This window comes from Cylas formicarius, unplaced genomic scaffold (genome assembly GCF_029955315.1).
Source record: "Cylas formicarius isolate icCylForm1 unplaced genomic scaffold, icCylForm1.1 PGA_scaffold_2__14_contigs__length_35257938, whole genome shotgun sequence".
NCBI classification, from domain to species: Eukaryota; Metazoa; Arthropoda; class Insecta; order Coleoptera; family Brentidae; genus Cylas; species Cylas formicarius.
The window spans coordinates 30,176,463-30,197,831 of record NW_026844319.1 but is presented as its reverse complement, the minus strand read 5'-3'; the positions used below and the strand labels follow the sequence as shown (position 1 = coordinate 30,197,831).

Here is a 21,369-nt window from a genome sequence, read left to right as displayed (position 1 = left end):
CGAAACACATGAAGATAGGGTTGTTGTATTCTATTGACTTTTCCACTTTTTGATCTGTTCTTTCTACACCCTTGGTGTTCTTCGCATATCGGGACTGTTGCTCTTAGTTTTTCTGCTATGATTTTGGTGAAAATTTTCGATATTGTATCTAGCAATAATATTCCCCTATAGTTCGATGGCTTTCCTTGTCTCCTTTTTTAAATATTAATGTAATCAAACTTTTATTCCACTCTAAAAGTATCTTTTCTTCTTTAATTATTTTAATGAGAATTTTTGTTATTTCCCTGTTGGTCATCCATAGAGACTAGTTAATATCGGATTTTCTTTTATAATAATCATAATTAGACATTTTTGGAGACACTTAACGAGTTTTTACGGCAAAATAAAATTATGCCCTTTTTGGGTACATGACCGCAGGCGGGACCACAGTGCAGCGCGGGAAATAATAAAAATCGACCCCGGGCGCTTTTTAATCCACTTCGCACAAAAGGCGAGCCACCAGTCGATACGTTAGCGGTTTGCGAGTCAGCATTGCATTACTGATTGCAGGTGCTATTTTTGAACGCGCCTATTTGAAATAAAGCAAACAACAGTGGTCGACAATTCGATCAGGGAGACTTCGCGATTTTCGTAGACTAGTTGGGACTAGAAAGAAAATGAAAATATGCCAAAACACGCAGTGCGTAGAACGCAGATCCTGGTGAAAAAATAAAATTAATTTGGAATGGAATTATATAGTGCTACATGCACAGAAGGCCCGTGACTTCTACGTCTTTGTCTTTTGTCTTCCACCTTTTTCGTGGCGTCTCCTTCTTCTTCATCCATCCGCTCTCTTCAATTTCCTTTTCTACTCCCGTCTGTAAAATACTTAATTAAACACCGATCTAGCGTGCGGGAAGCGTCTCTTTATCACGTCAGTTTTGTTTCCCACGGATCCGAGCCACTTCGGACATTACCACACGGATTTGGGAGCAATCGGATGTTCTACCACACGGTTTGAATTTTGACGTTTGTCAATTCTGACGGTCAGGTCAGTGAACATATTCGTGTCGTTTTGAGAAAATGTACCCAAAAACTAACGGTCATAGAAAATGTATAGTATACAACATGTTTAAGACTCATTTATTAAACACTCGCTCCGCTGAATCAAATGCCGTTGACCGCACTTATTGCATAATATACTATTTTACCTATCTACCCCCATTCATACGCACTCCATACCCTAATCAGCGTAGCCTCTGCTTCTTCACTCCTCTGTTATATGTGGTTTTATTTCTTCGTTAGTTCTGCTTAGTTCTGCAATCCGGTTCATTTACTTTAACACCGCCTTAGATTTTCCTTAAGATTTTTCTTTCCTAGATTGCTAATTTCTGTTCTTCTTGCCTGTTCATCACCGTACATCATCGTTTCGTACTCCTAAATACTCAAATTGATAAACATCCTCGAAACTGTTTTTCTTATAATATTTTACAGTTTTTATATATAAATATAACTTCTAGCTCTTTCCTGGCTCTTGCTATGATGCCTATATCATCATAGATTGTTCTTTTTCTATCGATTCCACTATCTCTAAGTACCTTTTCCAAGACCAGATTAAACAACGAAATCGACAACGAATCTTCTTGTCTCAGACCTTAAGACGTTCCGACCGGGGGCTACCAACCATCACACCGTTTTCCGTATTACTCAAAGTCATTTTAATTAATCTTTGGATCTTCCTCGGTACTTGCAGTCTTCGATAGAGTCATAAGCTTGCTTAAAGTCTATGAATAACAAATGCAGATTTATGTTTTGCTCTAACGCATTAGCCTGAATCATTTTAAGGTTAAACATTTGGTCACTGGTATTTCTTCCTCTGAATCCTCCCTGGCACTCCCCCATTACTTTTTCCTGAACAACTGTTTTCCTAGTGTCATCACCAACATCTTTATGACTCTTTTTCGATGTTATAGTTAAACAAACCGCTCCTTTCCAGCAGCTTGGAAACTACTATTCATTTCCAAGATCTACCCAGACCATTTTGTATATTTTCTTCTTGATGTGCCATATAGTGCCATATGGCAGCTGAAAGCTATAGGATGTCTGCGTGTGCGAAATATTCCACCAAAATCCATGAATTGAATTTTGAATTGATGCCACAACCTTCGTACTCTCCCGACTTAGCCCCCGGCCACTGTTACCTGTTTCCTAACGAGGATGTCATAGAAGCTGTTAGTTATCAGTATTTTGAGGAGTTTGAAGATTGTATGTTTAAAACTGGTATAACCAATTTGATGAAAATGAAAATTAAAGGAAAAAAAATTAAAAACATTGTTTTTCATGGTCAAACTTTTCATACCGCCATCGTACATGTGGAAATTGCATCGTGTCTACCGGGCTTAAACATGGAAGTTGGAGTTATCTACCACCTTCAAGCATGATGCAAATAGGCTGACCTTCGGGGAATGTCTAATATATGTGCACACCACCCAAAACCAGCATATATTACCGCCGATCATCTCAAATTCCGATTGGAACCGCACATACATAAATATCCGCTTAGCATCAAGTGGCGTTTTCTCCCATTTCCTCGACCGAGCTGAGAAGTCAAGAGATAAACAGCCTAATGAATTGAACATGAAGAAGAAAATTACAATTCCAATCCGCGCTAAAAGGTTTCTGCTGTTTGTTCGATAGTCTCGAGTTTAACACACCGAGCGGCTTTAAACCGTTCGACATTTGACTTTCAAAAACCCAGCGGACAGATGGAATTGATGACCTACCTGGTTTTTTTGGTATTGTAATTCGCTACAAAATGAAGTAATGCGGGCTATTCTGGATTGTACACGTTACACTCCCATCCGTGTACTGCTTGTGTCTTTAGGGCGGTCGTCGTTGTCTCAGAGTATCGAGTTCACTAATGTTTTGCTGATATATAAAATAAAAAATAAATTACTTCCCTCCTACTTATTATTTAATTCCTAGGTCGTACAAGCATTCTTATTATGTTAGGGGTAAAGATGATTTTGATATTCAGTTTGTTAAAACTCTACAAATGCAAAAAAGCCTCTTTAGTGATGCGCTTCGATTGTTCATTACTCCGCTGACAGACACCAAAAATTTACCGGCTGATTTTATATAAATATAATCAACTACGATCCGAATAATATAATCATGCATTGCTTATGTCAATTACAAGCTTGGTTTTAGTAATGTTTGTGCGTAATAGCATGTATGCCAATGATAATAGACCATTTGATTTCAATTCCGATGGATATTTTTCAAGGGGTCGGATATGCGATATGCCTCCTGGACATCTACATGGGCATGTACTACAACACGATCATCGGCTGGGCGGTCTATTATCTCATCGCTTCCTTCACCTCGGAACTGCCCTGGACTAAGTGCAACAACGCGTGGAACACTAGGGACTGCAGACCTGTCACCAAACTCAACTCCAATGTCAATTCAACAACACCCGCGAAAGAATTTTTCGAGTGAGTAAACCGAGAACAAGATGAAACCCATTAAATCGACCACATCTCTGATAACACTGGTCTGCAAAAAGAAAAAATTCTCTTCTTCTTGTTTTCATGCATGAATTCATCTTATTTTATGCTCTAAACACGGAATCTGATATACAAATAAGTACCACACGTAGGTTTTTAATTTAATATTTACTTCATCAAAAAACAATAAATAAAAGTAAATGAGGTTCTGTAGATGGACATGAAGATCCAGATAAAGCGGATGAAGATGAAGATGTACTACCAGAAAGAAAACTCGATTGAGATTGTTGACCTGAAATATTTTTATTTTCAGCCTCCTCATTAACTGGTGGAACTGGAGGTGGAGTGTAATTGGTTTCTTTGCAGATAGGACGTTCGGATAAACAATCTTATCTCTATTTTTTTTCGAGAATCCTCGTGTAGATGTCATGCAGAAATAACAATCATTCTCATGATTTTGAGGCTCACTCCAAATCATTGGCATTGAAAACGACATGGATTTGTGACTTTCTTCAAGCCAAGCTCTCAACGTTCTTGAGCAGCTATTGCAGCATACTTTTGGCAACCAACTTTTATCTCGCTCATCGATAGAAAATCCAAAATACAGCTTATAAGCTGTTTTAACCAGATCGGTCATGACATGTCGCTGCATTTTTAGTGTGTACTCCCCACAAATGTAGCAACAACAATCTGAGGAATTTTTACAAGTCCATGGCATTTTGTAACCTAAAATCACATAAAATTAATTTTAAAACAACTTTCAAACTTCTATTTTCTATTTATTGACTCTACTTAAAAAAAATACTCAAACTACACATCAAATACTTAAATCCAATGTAGAGAACATGAACTTCATGCAAAACTTACCAAAATATTTGATATAAAAGGTAAACAATTAAACGACAAGTTTTCACTGAACTGTTGTAGTGTCACAATCAATATTTACTACCATAAAAATCACCTTCGGCACTTCCCTCCTTTCTCTTACAACTCTCTGAAACTCATTTTGTATGTATATTTACTTTTTGTAACGTTGACGAATGAAAAAATTAAAAAAAAAAAAATTTGAAATATAAAAAAAAATCATATCGACGTGATAGAAAAAATCGGCCAACGGGGATAGATTCAAAACGTTTGTATCATTATATTTGTCATAAAATTTTTCAAAGGAGGATTTCATTGCCAACCAGTGATAAACAATGATGACTTTGGAAACCCCTTGTATCTATTATAAATATAAAAGAGTGGACTCGCTCAGATGTCTTCTATCTGCAATTATTTTTGAGAAATAACCCTTATACGATTTTTTTTCAATCATTTCTGAAGAAATTTAATTTTTGTTCTTATAAATTCCGACCACGTCCGGTCCTTTTGGCACGCGATGCAGAGATAAAACTTTTTTTGGAATTATTTGTACGGCATATTTTAAAGTATTTTTCAAATTTGTTATATATTATATATTTCAATAATAAATGGATTGCTACAAATTCCTTAGTGTCCTAGGTCACCAGATAAAACCCCACTTGATTTCTGCTTGTGGGGGTATTGAAAGGACGAAATGTATAAGGAAACATACCAATACTTAAACTTAAAAAAAAGAGAAAAAAATTAACCAATACTAAAGGCAATTTGCTCAATATAAAAATGTGCTCAAAAATGTATTGAACAACAGCAAAATGGAGTTTTATTTCTTAACCACTAGTGGGTAAAAGAGAAATATGCTCATAATTCGGTTATTTTCAATTGTATTCTAAAATGGCATATAACTTTTTTGTTCTGGTGGTAATTTGAGAAATTGAAATAAAAAATATACATTTAAAAAGAGTACATTTTCTGTACGGGAAATCAGTGGAAAACATGTTACTAGTTTGCTAAATTAACCGACTTGTATCTCTTGTATCATTTGAATAGTAGTATTCCCACTAAAAGCGAAAGGCTCTTTGTTAAATTAATGAAATATTGCAAACAGAATCCAATAGTTCAATAGACGGATATCAGTCTACTTGAAATGTTCTTGTGTGGCTCATGGTATCAATAGGATCAAATCCTTTTAGAATCCGAAAGATTTCAGAGATAATCAGTTCATCAGCTTTGATGGGAAAACTTTTCTTACAAAATGCTCTTAACTTCATAAAAGATCAGGCCACCATGTTGGGTCCACAGTTCCCAGTGTCTTCGCCAACATTTTTATGAACTGGTTCGCTGTGCAAAAACAACCACTCTTTTTGGATGTTATAATTAAACAAAACTCGCTGGACTGAAAAGATTTTTTCCAGCAGCTCGGAAACTAGCATTAATGTCCAAGATCTACCGGGACCATTTTATATATCTTTTTTTACAACATGTTAGCAATTATGTTGGCTATCAATACTTCATTTACCGATGACGTAAACAGCGTATTAGTTGATTGTGCGAACCACTATCATAGTTTTTTCCGTCAAGATGTTCTTCTTCTTCCTGGGCAACGTGTTCTCTCAATATTGCTCTAAATTTTTTTATTTTTCTTCATTCTGTTCAGGACTTCTATGTTAGCGACCCGATCGATCCAACTTATCCTTAACATGCGCCTGTATAAAGGCTTTTTTAAGATGGCCAATTTTAAGTTCATGTCCACACGCCACCACTTTCCTCATACGTATGAACCTTGCTCTCGCTTATGCAATTCTGGATTTTATTTCCAGTGAATTCTCCCAGTTCTCGCTTAATAATTGTCCCAGATATTTAATCCTCTCTTGACCCTTTCAAATTTACTTTGGCCGATCGACAGTTCTGGATGTATATATTCGGTTTCTTCGTTTACTTCTTCGATATTTTCTAAAGCTGTTTTAATTGTATATATACATCTGATTTAGAAGGATTTAGGATTGGTGTCGACTGTTGTTCCGGTCCATTTATATTTTTGTTTTGTTTTTAGGAGGGAGGTTTTGGAGCAATACAAATCGGACGGTCTCGATCGGATGGGACCCATAAAACCCGCGCTTGCGCTTTGCGTTTTCGCGGTATTCGTTTTAGTCTACTTTTCGTTATGGAAGGGAGTACGCAGTACCGGAAAGGTAAGTGCACAGCCGGTGATAAGCCAGTAAAACAAATGTTAATTATTAATTAAAGACCGGTTATTTGCAACAACTTTTATTGTACAGGGCCTTAAATTTTATGAATTTATTTACTCGGTTTTTAATTAAAAATTTCACAATGTCATTTACTCCGACAGATAGAAGGGAAAAGTTGAAATAAATAGCAAAATATTAAAAAAAAGTGAAGAAAAAATAATAATATATAAGGCGTACCATTTAAGAAAATCAGGATTATTCAACTTAAAATTATCCAAAAGTTGTTTGTATTCCATTTTCTGTATATATAATAGTAGGTAGCTTGTAGCAATTGTCATGTGAATATATATAATTTCGTGAAAATCTGAACTTTTAGTTCTTATTTATTTTATGAGTTTTCATAAATCTCAATGTATGTTCTACTTCTGTCTGTATAAAAAAGTAACAGTTAGAACGGAATCACCCGTGTCCTCGGAAATGACGCCCTCTATCGTTCAGTTTGTCGTCGATAGGCAGTGTGGATAACGGCACTCGCGCCTTATATCGTCCTCATCATCCTGCTGGCACGTGGAGTGACGTTGCCGGGTGCGGTGGAGGGTATCCGGTACTATCTCACCCCCGAGTGGCACAAACTGTACAATCGGAAAGTGTGGATAGACGCCGCGTCGCAGATCTTCTTCTCCTTGGGTCCGGGCTTCGGAACGTTGCTGGCTCTCTCCAGTTACAACAAGTTCAACAACAACTGCTACCGCGACGCCGTGATCACTTCCACCATCAATTGCTTGACGAGCTTTTTGGCCGGTTTCGTGATATTCTCCGTGCTAGGTTACATGGCCCACGTCCAGCACAAGAGTATCGAGGAAGTGGGCCTGGAAGGTCCGGGACTCGTGTTCATCGTTTACCCGGAAGCGATAGCGACCATGAGCGGCTCGGTGTTCTGGTCCATCATATTTTTCCTCATGCTCATCACCTTGGGCTTGGACAGCACCTTTGGCGGTTTGGAAGCAATGATAACCGCCCTCTGCGACGAATACCCGAGGGTGTTGGGCAGGAATAGGGAGGTGTTCGTCGCGGTATTGCTGACCGGTATTTACATCTGTGCCTTGCCTACCACTACCTACGTAAGTCAGCTTCTGCAGTAAGTTTGAGGGTAAATTTTCAAAGAAACTTTCATCCTCATAATGAAAATAAAGGAAAATACTTAGTTTTTTTTTAGATTTGTGGTGTTTTGGGTGACATTTTATTGGCAACCTTTTTGTGCACATCTTCAATGACGTCAGTGTTGGAAAGTCCTAAAAAAACCGCAATCAAATCGTTAAAATCAACTTGTTTTTATTATTTTTGGACACGGACGAGACAGGAAACGCTATTTCAATAAAAATATCGCAGAAAGTACGGACTCATCTAAGTGAAAAAATTACAAAAACGTAAAAATAATATATTTGTTTATAAGCACCGTTCGGCTGCTACCAATGACGCGGTCGTGCTGTATCGGACTCGCTCGAGTCTCGTCGGCTTCTCCTACGTCTCGTATTTTAAGTGCTGTGCTTACTGCTTTCAGAGCTTTCATTTCAGTTAATTTTTGTGCTATTATTGTTACTGAAGAACTAATAATTCATATAAGTAAAGCGAACCATTGTTGTGTAGTCTACCATCATGACTTGTTTTTTATTATTTCGCTAGGTCAATGAGCTAGTACATTATAATTATTATTTTTAAGAATCACCCTTCATAAAGTGCGATTTTTAGATTCAATTGGTTGTTGGATTAATAAGCAAAAAAAAAACAGGAAATTTTTTAACTTCACAAAAAATATTGCATGAAAATAGATCTTTACTGTCAAATTGAGAAGTCATATTTGTTCTAGTTTTTTTTGCGTACAATAGTACCTAGTCTCATGAAAGAGATCTTACCGATGAAAGTTTAATAAGGTTTGTATTTAATGAGATGAAATACATAGATGTATACCTACATCATCGTGGAGATTAGCATCCAGGATCATTTTTCATTTTTATGGGAGTACTATCAGCGTCAAATCAAGCCTTTAGTTAAAAGGCGGATGTAGGGGTTTTTTAAATCTGTTTTTTAAAGATATAAGATACCAGTCTCGTTCTTTTTATTTATTTTTATAAAGTACAGATATATAAAACCTGTCTTTCTCAAAACTAAAATATTTTCAGGTGCGATTAAGAAGGCAACACGTCACAAACATCAAAAGAATGTGAGAATTCAATAGCTGCTTGGCTGAAAAAAACTACTTTCATTAAAGCATTACAGAAAACCTGTCAAATATTAGTTATTCTTTTAAAGTTTAGTTCAAGAGTACTCTATTTTTAAGATACCTACAATTTTTTCATATCTAAAATAGAAAAAAATCAGATCTGTACAAAACGTGTTTTATTAATGGTGTCTATCGACGGTCCTTCACTTTTACCATCAAAAGCAAAATTAAAGATTAAACATTCATTCATTCCATCACACGCGAGTACCAAATACTGGGATGGAATTTTTGTAGTCGTACAACCAATTATATTACCTTTCCAGTTTTTCTCATAGACAGTTGGAAATAGCCTAATAAGTAAGGTCCACTGGTATATCTATATATATCTATCTGGTATATCTATCTATATATATCTATATCCTATACATCCGGATATCCTTTGTATGTCCTAACAAACATTCTACGGACATACCTATCTGATATACTGTGGACGTTCCAATTAGTAACATTGTATATCCTTAACAGTATATCCCTAGGATATACGCTATGTCCCGTCAGATATCCCGAGGATGTTTTGCGGACGTTATTTTGAAATTTTACGGTTACTGTTCCGGGAAAAGTAAATAATTAAAAAGCGTAACGTAAAAAATACGTATTTATTAAAATATTCGCTTATTCATTAGGTCCAAGCATATACCAGTATATTTGAATAATCTTTTAAATTAATAATTAAATCATAACCTTGTACACAGGTTCCATTTTAAAACTAAAAACAATTAAAATGTTAAACGCCCAGTATATAAAAAAGTCGGACTATATTTTAATGATTTTCTCATTCTAATATCAAATACAGATTTCACAAAATATGATATACTACATGCAATAGTGTAACCTTGTATATAAAAACAGATACGTTTCTTTCTTTCAAGCCCCTCCAGCAATCATTTTCTACTCCATTTTCAAAAATAAGATTGGCTGAGTAAACCCGTTACCTTTCCAATTCTGCTGGATCCCAATACAGCTACATCATCGACTAGGGGTACAGAAGCACTTCGTAGTTCATTGAGCGCTCTAAGGTTGTCAAACAAGCCGCTTTTAGTACTCCCACCAGAGCATCCAAATACCGTAAAAGGTTCAAATTAGCAACTAAAACTACTTTGACCAGTGACGAGGCTCTTTCGATATTAATTAAGTTCAAGCTTTGAAGAAGTCAATACCAAGGTCTACGAGCAAAACTCGAGACTCTTTTCCACCCTACAACACGGTATTGGAAGCAAAAAAATCCTGTTATCTGTTATGTTAAGTGCTGAATTCGAACTATGAAAACCTGCAGAACCTGCAGCTTCTTTGTAAATGAGTAGTTCCTCTGCAGTTAATATATACTGACAGTTATTGTTTGAAAGAATCCCAGAACATCATCTCCAAGATTTTGTAGGCCACTACGCATGCAATTTCTTCAAGAAACGATCAGAATCGACACAAGCTGAACTAAGGCATGTTCGAATGTACTTTTAAACACAAAGAAATCTATATGTCTTACATCATGCATTTTACAATGATCGATGGAAACGTGTGTAGTGCGATCACTGGGACGAAGTCATCACAAAGATGTTATCTATGTGGAGCAACAAGCAAGGATTTTAATAATATCGAAAAAGTTTTGAAAACGCCTGTTTCAGAAAAAAACCTTAGATTCGGGATATACACAGCAAAAATATTTAATCAGCTGTATCCATGGTATTTTATACCAACTTCTGTGCATAAAGTATTAATACATGGAAAACCAGTAGTTGAAAATGCTCAAGAAATATCCTGAAGATTTCTCTCGAAGGTTTTCTGTTGTAAAAACAATGAAAGATGTTTTCAATAGACTTCTTGTATCCTCCGATCCTTATATCTCTAGCCTTAGGAAGCTTCTAAAGAAAAAAACTGAAACAATTTTCAACCGCAGCACTAGAAATGCTAATATCTAGCGGTTCTCAAGCATCTCTACCTGAGACTTTCAAATTGATTCCGAGTTGAGTGAGAGTGGATCAGAATAGTAATTAGTTAGTGGTCCTTAAAGTTACCTTAATTAGTAATACTCAAATTCTGAGTAATAATTAGTAAGTAGTCCTTAAATTTCCCTAGAAATACTTAAATGTCTTTTAGTTTTTCTGGTACCAATAAACATATTTAATATAAGAGAGGTGGCGAGAAGGGTAAAGGGTTAAACTACCCTCCAGATACCTATATATTGAATAATCTGTTACAGTTAAGTCACAATTTCTTCCAGGTTGTTGTTTTTTTGAATTATGTATTTTTAATGGCTTTCCGAATATTTTTAATTAATAATTTGCACGAAAAATACAGCACACCGCACATTACTTCTCTTTTGGAAAGAACGAAGATTCTATGATTCCATAACGTCTGCCTTTGATATATGGACATCGTACACACCAGTTTTACGGTAATACAATTTAAAAACTTATTTTGAAACATTTTCATAAAACAAACTCTATATTAAAGAACAACATTCCAGTTTCCATCTGACCAAGAATTTTCTGTGATAAATACAGTATTTCCTGTGATAAATCTATACACTCGTGGTGATCTACTTGTTATATTATTTAGATTTGCATTGAAAGATAACTGAATATCAAAGAAAAATGATTGAACGATTTTAGAACCGCATTTTCCAGCGGCGAGCTTTTCATCTAACCTCCTTAGGACTCAAATGAACTCACTCATAATTCATTTGCAGTAGCACCTAAGTAAAGAATGGGGAGAAAAATATTTGGTACACTTTTTCAGGGTGGTGTCTATCTCGTAAACATGTTAAACGTCTACGGTCCTGGGCTATCCATTTTGTTCGTGGTGTTCGTGGAGGCGGCCGGAGTCTGTTGGCTCTACGGAACGGACAACTTCTCCAGGGACATTGAAAAAATGATCGGCCACAGGCCTGGCATCTTTTGGTGCATGTGCTGGAAGTACATCAGCCCTGTATTTCTCCTGGTTAGTGGTCAACTTTTTGTCTCCTTGAAGACAAAGACAAAGAAGACAGTGTCCCATTTTGGACACTTTTCCGAGGATCTGAAGATGCCGCTAGCAACATCTTCGTAGCCCTTGTCGTGTTTAAGATGCAGAGCTAAATTGAAAACATTGTGTTTTAGGGTAACCCTCGTATATAACTTTTCCTGCAGCACTCAATTCCACCTGGGCTATAGTTTTTTTTTTTAATTTGCCTTTTTCTTTTCTTATATAACAATTCGTAATTTTTCTCAGAAACATACGAGTAAATGACAATTTTAGAAATTTAAATGCATTTAATAGAAGTACGCTCACCTATTGTGTCCCCGATATTAAAAAACGTAGTAGGTGAAGCTATCGACTTAGTATTTGGTAGGGCATTAGAAGTCCACGCCCACATTTAGACTGTTAAAGTTGTGGGCAATCGAATTTCGCAAAGCTTTTTTTTTTATTTTGAATATTATTTTTACCAGACGAAAATCAAGAGATGCGGAAGATTCGGCACCATAATTTTATTTCAACCATTTTTGCGATTATGTATGCTGGCTATCGACGGACCATCCTCAATAATACTTTAACGATGTTATTACCTATTGTTACTGGGAAAATCCAAAAAAAGCAGGGATGGACTAGGCATATTTCTTTCTTTCTGGTATATTTCTTGAATGTTGGTCATTTGTGGCAGTGTTGAATAATCGTTTTTACCGTTTTACTTTACAAGAAGTTCTTACAATCTTACTTACAAAAAGCGAATACCGTCGATAAGGAATATTATTAATAGTGGGGAATTGAAGAAACGGAGTGATTTTCAAACTCACCTGATAGAGAATAGTGATCAAGACCTACTCCACCCTCTCTCCATAAAGTTGTTTGCAACATGAGATTTTAGTACCAAAAAATAGACAAAACTAGTAATGGAATCACTAGTGATTCAAAATTTCCGGAAAAATTGGTTGTCGGAAAAAAACTGGGGTTTTTCCCAGAAAAAATGGAGGAAAAATCGAATTTTTGTTGGAAACGAAATCCAAAAGCATTTTAATATCCAGGGAGGTTTACGTATTAAATATTATTCGATACAATTATTTTCAAACATATTTTAAAAAATAAGTGCAGTGTAACAAACTAGAGAAAACCTATTAACGCTTCGAATTTTGTCGTAAACCTATTCATTTTACAGCAAATCTTCTTGATTCCCGTTTTCAAGGGAAGCAATTAAATGAAAACCAAGTTATATTGGAAATTGATTTTATTTTGCAAATGTCTCAATTATTACGTTTAAACACAGGAGAAGTAATGGCAAATTTAGCCCACTTCAGAACTGAAACGGGATTTTTTAGTAGGAATTCTCTATGGGGAACTGCGAGCAGTACCCATCCGGTTATATGGTAGCAGGGGTTGTGTACCTCGCAGCCATTTATGCCAATTGCTCCCAGAATTTTAAATGGACCTCCATCGTCCGCTTCGTCATAAAGAAACTGGTCTTTGCATGGTGTTATTCATACTAAAACATGAAATAGACTGACACAAGATAAGGTACAAAAACTTGTTGCAATTCAATCTACCTTAAATTTAGAAGGAAATGACAAATTTGCCTACGATTCTAGGCCAGTTCCGCTTTTGCAGCCGGCTGAAATGGATATCGAATTAATTGGGAATATCCAGGACGGCGATGCTGCGGAATCAGAACCAGATTCTTTCTCCGCAGACTCGGACCTTGACGATGAAACCCCTTTAAGATTGCAGAAATGATGTTTTTTTACTTGCATTTTGCTTGCGTTGTCAGTTCTTCTTCTTTTTTTGTATTTTTTATGTATTCTAGAGTTTGTTTTGTTAACCAAAGAGTTCTTATTTCATTTTTTTTTATTATTTTGAAATAAAGTAGGCATCTTAATTTTTGTTTTTTTTTTATTGAAGCAACTTATACTATAGCTTATCTGGTATTTAATTTAAAAAAAGTCAATTTTTTCGTTTTTTTTCCAATTTTTCCGAGGTTTGGAAAAAAAACGGAAAAAACTAGTGTTTTTTTCCAAATTTTCCGGTTTTTTTCCGAACCGTTAGATCTCTAGGAATGACACAGATTACGCACTTGGAGATTCAATTGCCTTCATGGAATTCAAAGGTATAGATTAGACAACAGATCCATAATTTACCTTGATGTTAGAAAATGATATTTAGTTTCAATTAACGTCTAACCCCATAGAGCATTTGTGGAACCAAGTGAAATCACATGTCAGAACAGAAAATGTTTCTCCTACTTTAACAAGATTATACCTACCTATGTATTGTATAGGAATACATAGAAGAACTGTTTGGTGACGACAGGTCAGAAAATGAAATGCAACATTGTATAACGATATCATGAGACGAATTAGAGAAGGCTATCAAATCGGCAAAAAATAGAAAGGCAATGGGACCGGATGGAATACCTTCAGAAACACTGAAATTTCTTGATAATAAAGGAAAACAGTCATATTTATGTCTCTTCAGTAAGATATATGGAACTGGACTCATACCAACTGATCAATCTTTGTGGCACTTCCCAAAATTAAAGAACAAATTAGCGAAACGCAGTTTGGGTTCCGTAATAACCTTGGAACCAAAGAAGCACTGTTTTGTATCCAGGTTCTAGGTCAGAGATGCAGACATGTCAACCACCCCGTTCATATTTGCATTATTGACTTTGAGAAGGCTTTCGACAAGCTGACGGAAATCCTCCAGCAAGTAGGTTGACTACAAGGACATGCGAATAATTAAAAACATTTATTGGCATCGACGAGCAAACATTAGGATTGACCAAAATATTTCTGACACAGTGGCAATTCGCCGGGGTGTAATGCTTTGCGATAGACTCACCAATGTATGTAACGAATATGGAGTAACATTTAAAACGTCAAATACGAAATATATGATTGTAAGTAAACAACCGGTAGACGGGTATGTGATAACAGCGTATGGAGTCCCGCTTGTGCACGTACCTGGGCTCTAACATAAACAACAACTGGGATATGAGCCAAGAAATCAAAGTTCGTATAGATGAAGGTAAAGAAAGTGCTATGCAGCAGAAACCTCAACATCGAACTTGAGGCTTACAAGATGTTAGATATTCTCGACTTTGCTCTATGGGATTGAAAGCTGGACGTTGACGGAAATACTGCTGAAAAGCCTACAAGTCTTTGAGATGTAGGTGTACAGCAGATTGCTACGTGTAAGTTGGCTTGACAGAGTCCACAACAAAACAAATATTGGAGCGTCTAAAATAATTAAAGTGATTAAGTGTTCGATGACGGACACGGCACATGAAGAAGAAGAAGAACATACCCACCTAAATAAACAACACAAATATTATCAAAACTTGTAACCTCCGTATTTGCGGGAAAAAGTCAGCACGATGAAGATTTAGACAAACTATATAGGGTTTTTCAATTATTTAGAAAAATCTAACACACCCTGAAAATTGTTCCTTTTGGAATAAATTATTAGCCATAAATCAAAATTTGTAAAAAATATTGGTAAAAATATGATAGATATTCGGAAAAATCCATGCGAAAGTCGCTTTATGAATTATATACAAGAGAGCTTCAATTTTCCATTTATCGTACTCGCCCATCATACAGTGTGCGCGAGATATTTGCAAAAATAATAGGTGTTTTTTTTCGATGTATAGAACTTTAAGTTGGCCTTACTGTCCAAGATGGCGACCGATTTAACAGCTGTCAAGTGATTTATTCTCAGTTTGCTTTGGCAATTCATCATGAATAGACTCACGCCTGAACAACGCTTGCAAATAGTGCAATTATATTTCGAAAATAATGGTTCTGTGCGGAATATGTGTCGCGCACTACGCCCATTTTATCGTCGACAAAATTGTCCATCAGCAGTTAATTCGATTAATCATGGAACGTTTTCGCGCCACGTTTACTCTTATTGATAACTCGCATCCTCAGAGACGCCGTACGGTGCGTACAGAAGCTATTGCTGCTGTAGAGCGTAGCATTGAGCAAGACCCATCCACTTTATGGAAGATTTTGCGGAAGGATCTTGGCTTACGTGCTTACAAAATCCAACTCGTGCAAGAATTGAAGCCAAACGATCATCGAATAAGGCGTAGATTCGTCGAATGGGCCCAAAACAAGATTGTCGTTGTTCCCGATTTTCATAAGCGAATTTTGTTTAGCGATAAAGCGCACTTTTGGTTGGATGGCTACGTCAACAAACAAAACTGCCGCATTTGGAGCGAAGCTAATCCTCAAGTGTATGTCGAAACACCGTTACATCCAGAAAAACTGTCTGTTTGGTGCGCTTTATGGGCTGGTGGAATAATTGGTCCGTACTTCTTCAAAAACGATGATGGCCAGAACGTTACAGTCAATGGTGATCGGTATAGAGCTATGAATACTAACTCTTTCATTCCTGAATTGAATAACCATGATGTCCAGGAGATGTGGTTTCAACAAGACGGCGCAACATGTCCACAGCTCGTGTCACAATCGATTTATTGAAAGACACGTTTGGTGACCGCCTACTTTCACGTTTTGGACCTGTGAATTAGCCTCCAAGATCTTATGATTTAACACCGCTAGACTGCTTTCTGTGGGGCTCTGTAAAGTCATTGGTCTATGCGGATAAGCCACAAACGCTTGACCATTTGGAAGACAACATTCGCCGTGTTATTGCCGATATACGGCCACAAATGTTGGAAAAAGTCATCGAAAATTGGACGTCCAGATTGGACTACATCCGCGCCAGCCGTGGCGGTCATATGCCAGAAATCATATTTAAAATGTAATGCCATTCGGATAAATAAAATTCATGTCAATCGAATAATCCATAGTTGTTTTATTGCAACTTAAAGTTTTATACATTGAAAAAAAACACCCCTTATTATTGGGAATTTTCTAGTAGAATATTGATATTTACCAAAACTTTCCGTAGCTCTGAAGTTCGGCGAGACGTGAAACGCACTTTATACAGGGTGCAATAGAATTATCAATAATTGGATTAGATGGAAACCCCTAAGCGAACTTCTTAATTTTCTACAGTTTTTTAAACAAATAGTCCATTGCCACTTTTTTTTTATAATCATTTATTGAGAAGGCGAAACTTTCAACGGCAATCGCTGGCTCGCGATGGAACAATGATCGTTCTGTCTAAAGGACGTTCTACCGTTGCTTCTTGAACACTTTTTCACAGATATTGCATAGTGTTTAACCTTTAAAGATTTGTTTTAATCGTTTTTTACCCAAGATTTTTCGTGTTTTGTGACATTGTTGCCTTATGCTACAATCTTACTGTCATTTTTAATTTTTCTTACTATTCTATTAAAGTAAACATTTACATTGGAAAATTGTCATGTATTTGTTTGTTTCTGAGAGAGATTATGTACTAATATACTTTTGTGTAGAGGTAAAGTTCCACGTTTTCGATAAGTTATCTGATGTGAGATACGAGGGGTATCTGAAAATGTAATATTTTCAATTTACCCAGCAAAAGTGCCCAAAATGAGACACCATAACTACACTTTGGTATATTTCCAGATCATCTTCGTATGCTCGATCTTAACTCACGAAGACATGCTCGGTGAGGAGTACAAGTACCCGAACTGGAGCCTGCAGGTCGGTTACATCCTGACCGGGTCGTCCATCATCTGCATCCCCCTGTACATAGTGTATAAGTTTGCGATCACCCCCGGTAGCTTTGTACAGGTAATTGGCGCGGTCGGTGTGCTGTTGCGGGCTACAGGGCGTAATTTGCAGAGATGGAGAATGATCTGGCAGGCGGAGCATTCGTCGGATAACGCGCTGACGTACTGTGGTGGTACCGAGGTGTGACCAGAATCCGCAGTTACCAGATCCTACACCATTGAATGGTTAGTTTAGCGGAGTTTCGTAGATAAACTCCTAGAGTTGCCGATTTTTTTTTAAAAAATTGTCTAATAGAATATAAGTACCTGGTGATGTGGTTATGGTTTAAAAAAATAGATATTTCGCTGATGATGGAAAAAAAATGGTTGGTTCGTCAAGCATCAAAGCGGATTAAAGACAAAAGAAAGAAAAAAGGGGCCCTATGTTATGTTGTTTTTTCCGCTGTCAAAATGTTAGGTTATGGTACGTCCCCATTTCAACAAGTTCGTATAAAAATTAAGCAGCCAAAGACAAATGTCAAATACGATTTTTCATCTCGTTATTACCGAAGCTTTTACTTTTGTTATATCAAAAGTTGAAACGATGCGGTTTTAGACTTGCTTAAAATAAAAACTCATAAACCTTTCGAAAATATTACTCAGAATGTGAATTTCATACCGAAACATTAGACGATCTTTCAGGAACGTTGGAAAGAAGATTAGCTTCGACGTTATCAAAATTAATTGAGTTAAATGTGGATATCATCAGCTTATCAATTAATTTGATACAAAAGAGGTCCAAGAATTGAACCTTGTGGCACTCCCGAACAAACTGCAGCCTGTAATCAAAATACGGCTGGAAAAAAGATACAGATCGATCACTGAAACAGTAAAAAACAGTAAAAAAACTAATATTTCTTTCACTGACAAAGCAAAATTTGGCAGCCAGTTAATGTGAGGAGAAACATAACTTAAACCAAACGAAAATCACTTTTAAAAACGTCTATAAACAAATTTACCTTTTACCGGTGCCCTTCTGTCATTTTCGGTGTTTCTTAAAGAGTGAAAAAAAATCATTTTTCAGATTTTTTAGATTCAAACTAGGGTTACTCAGCTGGGCGTCATCAGCATATGACAATGTGGACAACAAAGGTCCAAGAATTGAACCCTGTGGCACTCAAGTCAAGTAAGACCAGTATCGTTCAAACATTTTCATTCAAATTCAATCATTAATACACAGTAAAGCAGCAAGCGTGTCATGATTTGGACGAAAATTGACTGGTTTGATGTAATTATATTACGATCAGTTGTATACGAAAGTACTTGCTGATAAACAACCTTCCCCAATACCTTGCCATGCACATGTAATTGACTGATCATCGAAGCCGAAGCAACCTTCGGAATTGGGAAAACTTTGTCTGTTCTCTGTATGTATGCAAAGTACCCAGTCTGATCAAAAAAACAGAATTACTTATTCTATTGTATTTGCAAAATCCAATCAGTATCCGCGCTGGTACTGGAAAAAATAGACAAGAAGTAGTTGTTGATAATTTGTGGATATTGCAAAATTTGTTTGGGTTTGCTCAGCCTAACTGTTTAACTTGGCCATGAGTGCCAAAAAGGGCTCTTTCCTCAATATTTTTAATATAACAAACATTAAACAGCTAAAATGGCATATTTTGAATAGTTTTTCATGCGCATCTTTAGTATATCCCTAATCGGCGAAATATCTATGAAACATAGCGGTTTTTATTGGGTATTAAGGGGCAGCCATTTAAAATCCAATTACGCCGTTTTGATTGTTAGTTTTGGTTATTGTTAGGTGTGATAAATGTTTAAAATAAAAAACGTCGATACAACGTGTAAGTAAGAAACAAACAAAAATGTTGAGTTTGGAAGAAATGGGTAAAACTTAGACCGCTCATCGGTGTATATAAAAATTTAATTTATATGAAGATTTTCGATTATGGTGATAAGTCTGGTAGCAGCCAAGACCAGTCTTATCGAAACCACGTGCGAAGGACCCTTAGGCTTTAAAGCAGCGTTTTGTAAAAACAAATTAAATTGTAGATGTGTTATATTTCATAGTTGTGATAAGAATATACACGGTGTTCTATACAAATATTTCTCAGGATAAAGTTTTCGAAAAAGTGCCTCAAATGCGAGCAAAAAACATTTTACCAAAGATACCCCTCGAGTGGATTTTGGGACACCGTGTATAACAAACTGCGAGTATTTTTACTAGACAATATAAATTACGACGTACTTACGATAAATTTGAAGTAAAACATTGGCTTGCTCATGATTTTGCTCTATTAATCAAAAAAAAAAAAAAAACGCACGTTGTTCGAAAGCAAATTCGTTAATTTTTTGAGTTTTTGTTGACGATTAAGAAGACGCTTAATCTATACAAGGCCTGTATATTTTACGCTTGAAATGACAGCCATATTTCAAGTTTTTTTTTCCGTAAAACAAAGGCCTACCAGAAAAAATGCATATATTTTCGCTATTTCATTCCGAGATAATTGTTTAACGACGTTGTAAATACCCTTTTGTATGGGCCCTTAAACCTTTTACAGCCAGAAGGGATTAAGGGCTTGGGTTAAGGTTGTATGTTTTTTCTTTAATTTTCGAATAAATATGTTTATTTTCCTAACGTCGAGTTTCGATTCTCGTCCTGCCCACACTATCGTATGCATTATGCCATTTCATTTAGAATTGTTGCAGAAAATTGGCCATAACTTGTAAACTAAAAATATTTGTAATCAAAGCTATATACAAAATGATAAAATCCCAAAATGAAAAAATCCCAAACCCAATAAAACTACTAACTACATTGTGTCCCGTTTTAAAAAAATTAGTTTTTTTAAATTAGAAAAAACATTTCAAGTGTAAAAAACACATATGATAGACGAAAACTGAAACTCTCTCTTCTCACAATTTATTTTGTTTGGACGAAATTTTTACAGGTTTTATAGTTTTCCATCAACGGCGATTAATTTACAAACGAAAACGGCAATTTTCAGGGTCTTTTAGATATTTTTCCCCATAATCGACACACGCTGTACATAATTGAAGAATTGCCCTGGATCTCCCACGTTTCCTGATCCAGAATTTTTCCAAAATAGTAAATTGGTTTCAAACCATGCAGTGCGCCGTAATAATAATGAATGACGTCATCGCGTCTTGACTGAATCCGAGGTACAGTGATTTTCTTATGGATTTTTTCAAATATTTAGGGCAGCGTGTGCGATAGACGAAAATCGTAAATACAAAAAATGTAGTTCTTGATGCCGCCTATGGCACTGTTTAAAGCGATTGCCCATATTTTTTACGATTTTTGATTCGCGGTTAATAATTCACTCTGGAAAGAACAGTTTTCTGGGTCTTTCAGATTTTTGTGCCATAATTGGAAAACCCTGTATGTAATCAAAAGATGCCTGAAATAAATGTTATAGCACTGGATTTTCCGCGTCTGGTGGTTAAACAATTTTGACGATTTTGACAAATTTGAAGTCGATAGCTTCAATTTTCAGACACTCATCGTGTTTCATAGGAATGTCCAAAAACCAGCCGAAAATAGAAAAAAAAAGAATGTCGCCGGGGTCCGATCACGGCATTTTTTATTGGCCTATGTGTCTCATGGAGGGCTTAAAAGGAGCAAAATTTGGAGACGGTGCGTTAGAAAAAAAAATTAATGCCCCGTCTACAGAGAACAGAGAAACTGACAGACAAAAAATAAAAACGTTTTTTTCCGAGATATGAGTTTCGTTGCCAAGCGCGTATATTTTCGAAAAATTCGATTTCATCGATTCGATAGTTCTAAACATCGCTATTAGTTTCTTAGATGCCACTAGATGGCGCTAGCGACGCTGTTTCTACTCTCCAAGTGTATGTAAAGTTTTCCATCTATGACCAATATAATATTTATCTATGATCATTGTGCATTACGTAATATGTCGCTGGGAAACAGTCATTTTG

At 36.2% G+C, this 21,369-nt stretch overlaps 1 protein-coding gene across 1 annotated transcript in view; it reads left to right on the top strand.

The window, feature by feature from the left end:
• Nucleotides 1-19,989, top strand: part of LOC132698393 (sodium-dependent serotonin transporter) — a 46,721-nt gene extending 26,732 nt beyond the window's left edge. The window contains exons 5-10 of the mRNA XM_060664420.1: nt 3,266-3,476; nt 6,403-6,541; nt 7,051-7,659; nt 11,553-11,753; nt 17,303-17,470; nt 17,522-19,989. Of these exons, the coding sequence (XP_060520403.1) occupies nt 3,266-3,476; nt 6,403-6,541; nt 7,051-7,659; nt 11,553-11,753; nt 17,303-17,470; nt 17,522-17,596 (1,403 nt within the window). The 3' untranslated portion in view covers nt 17,597-19,989. The remainder of the gene's footprint in view (nt 1-3,265; nt 3,477-6,402; nt 6,542-7,050; nt 7,660-11,552; nt 11,754-17,302; nt 17,471-17,521) is intronic.
• The last annotated feature ends 1,380 nt before the right edge of the window (nt 19,990-21,369 follow it).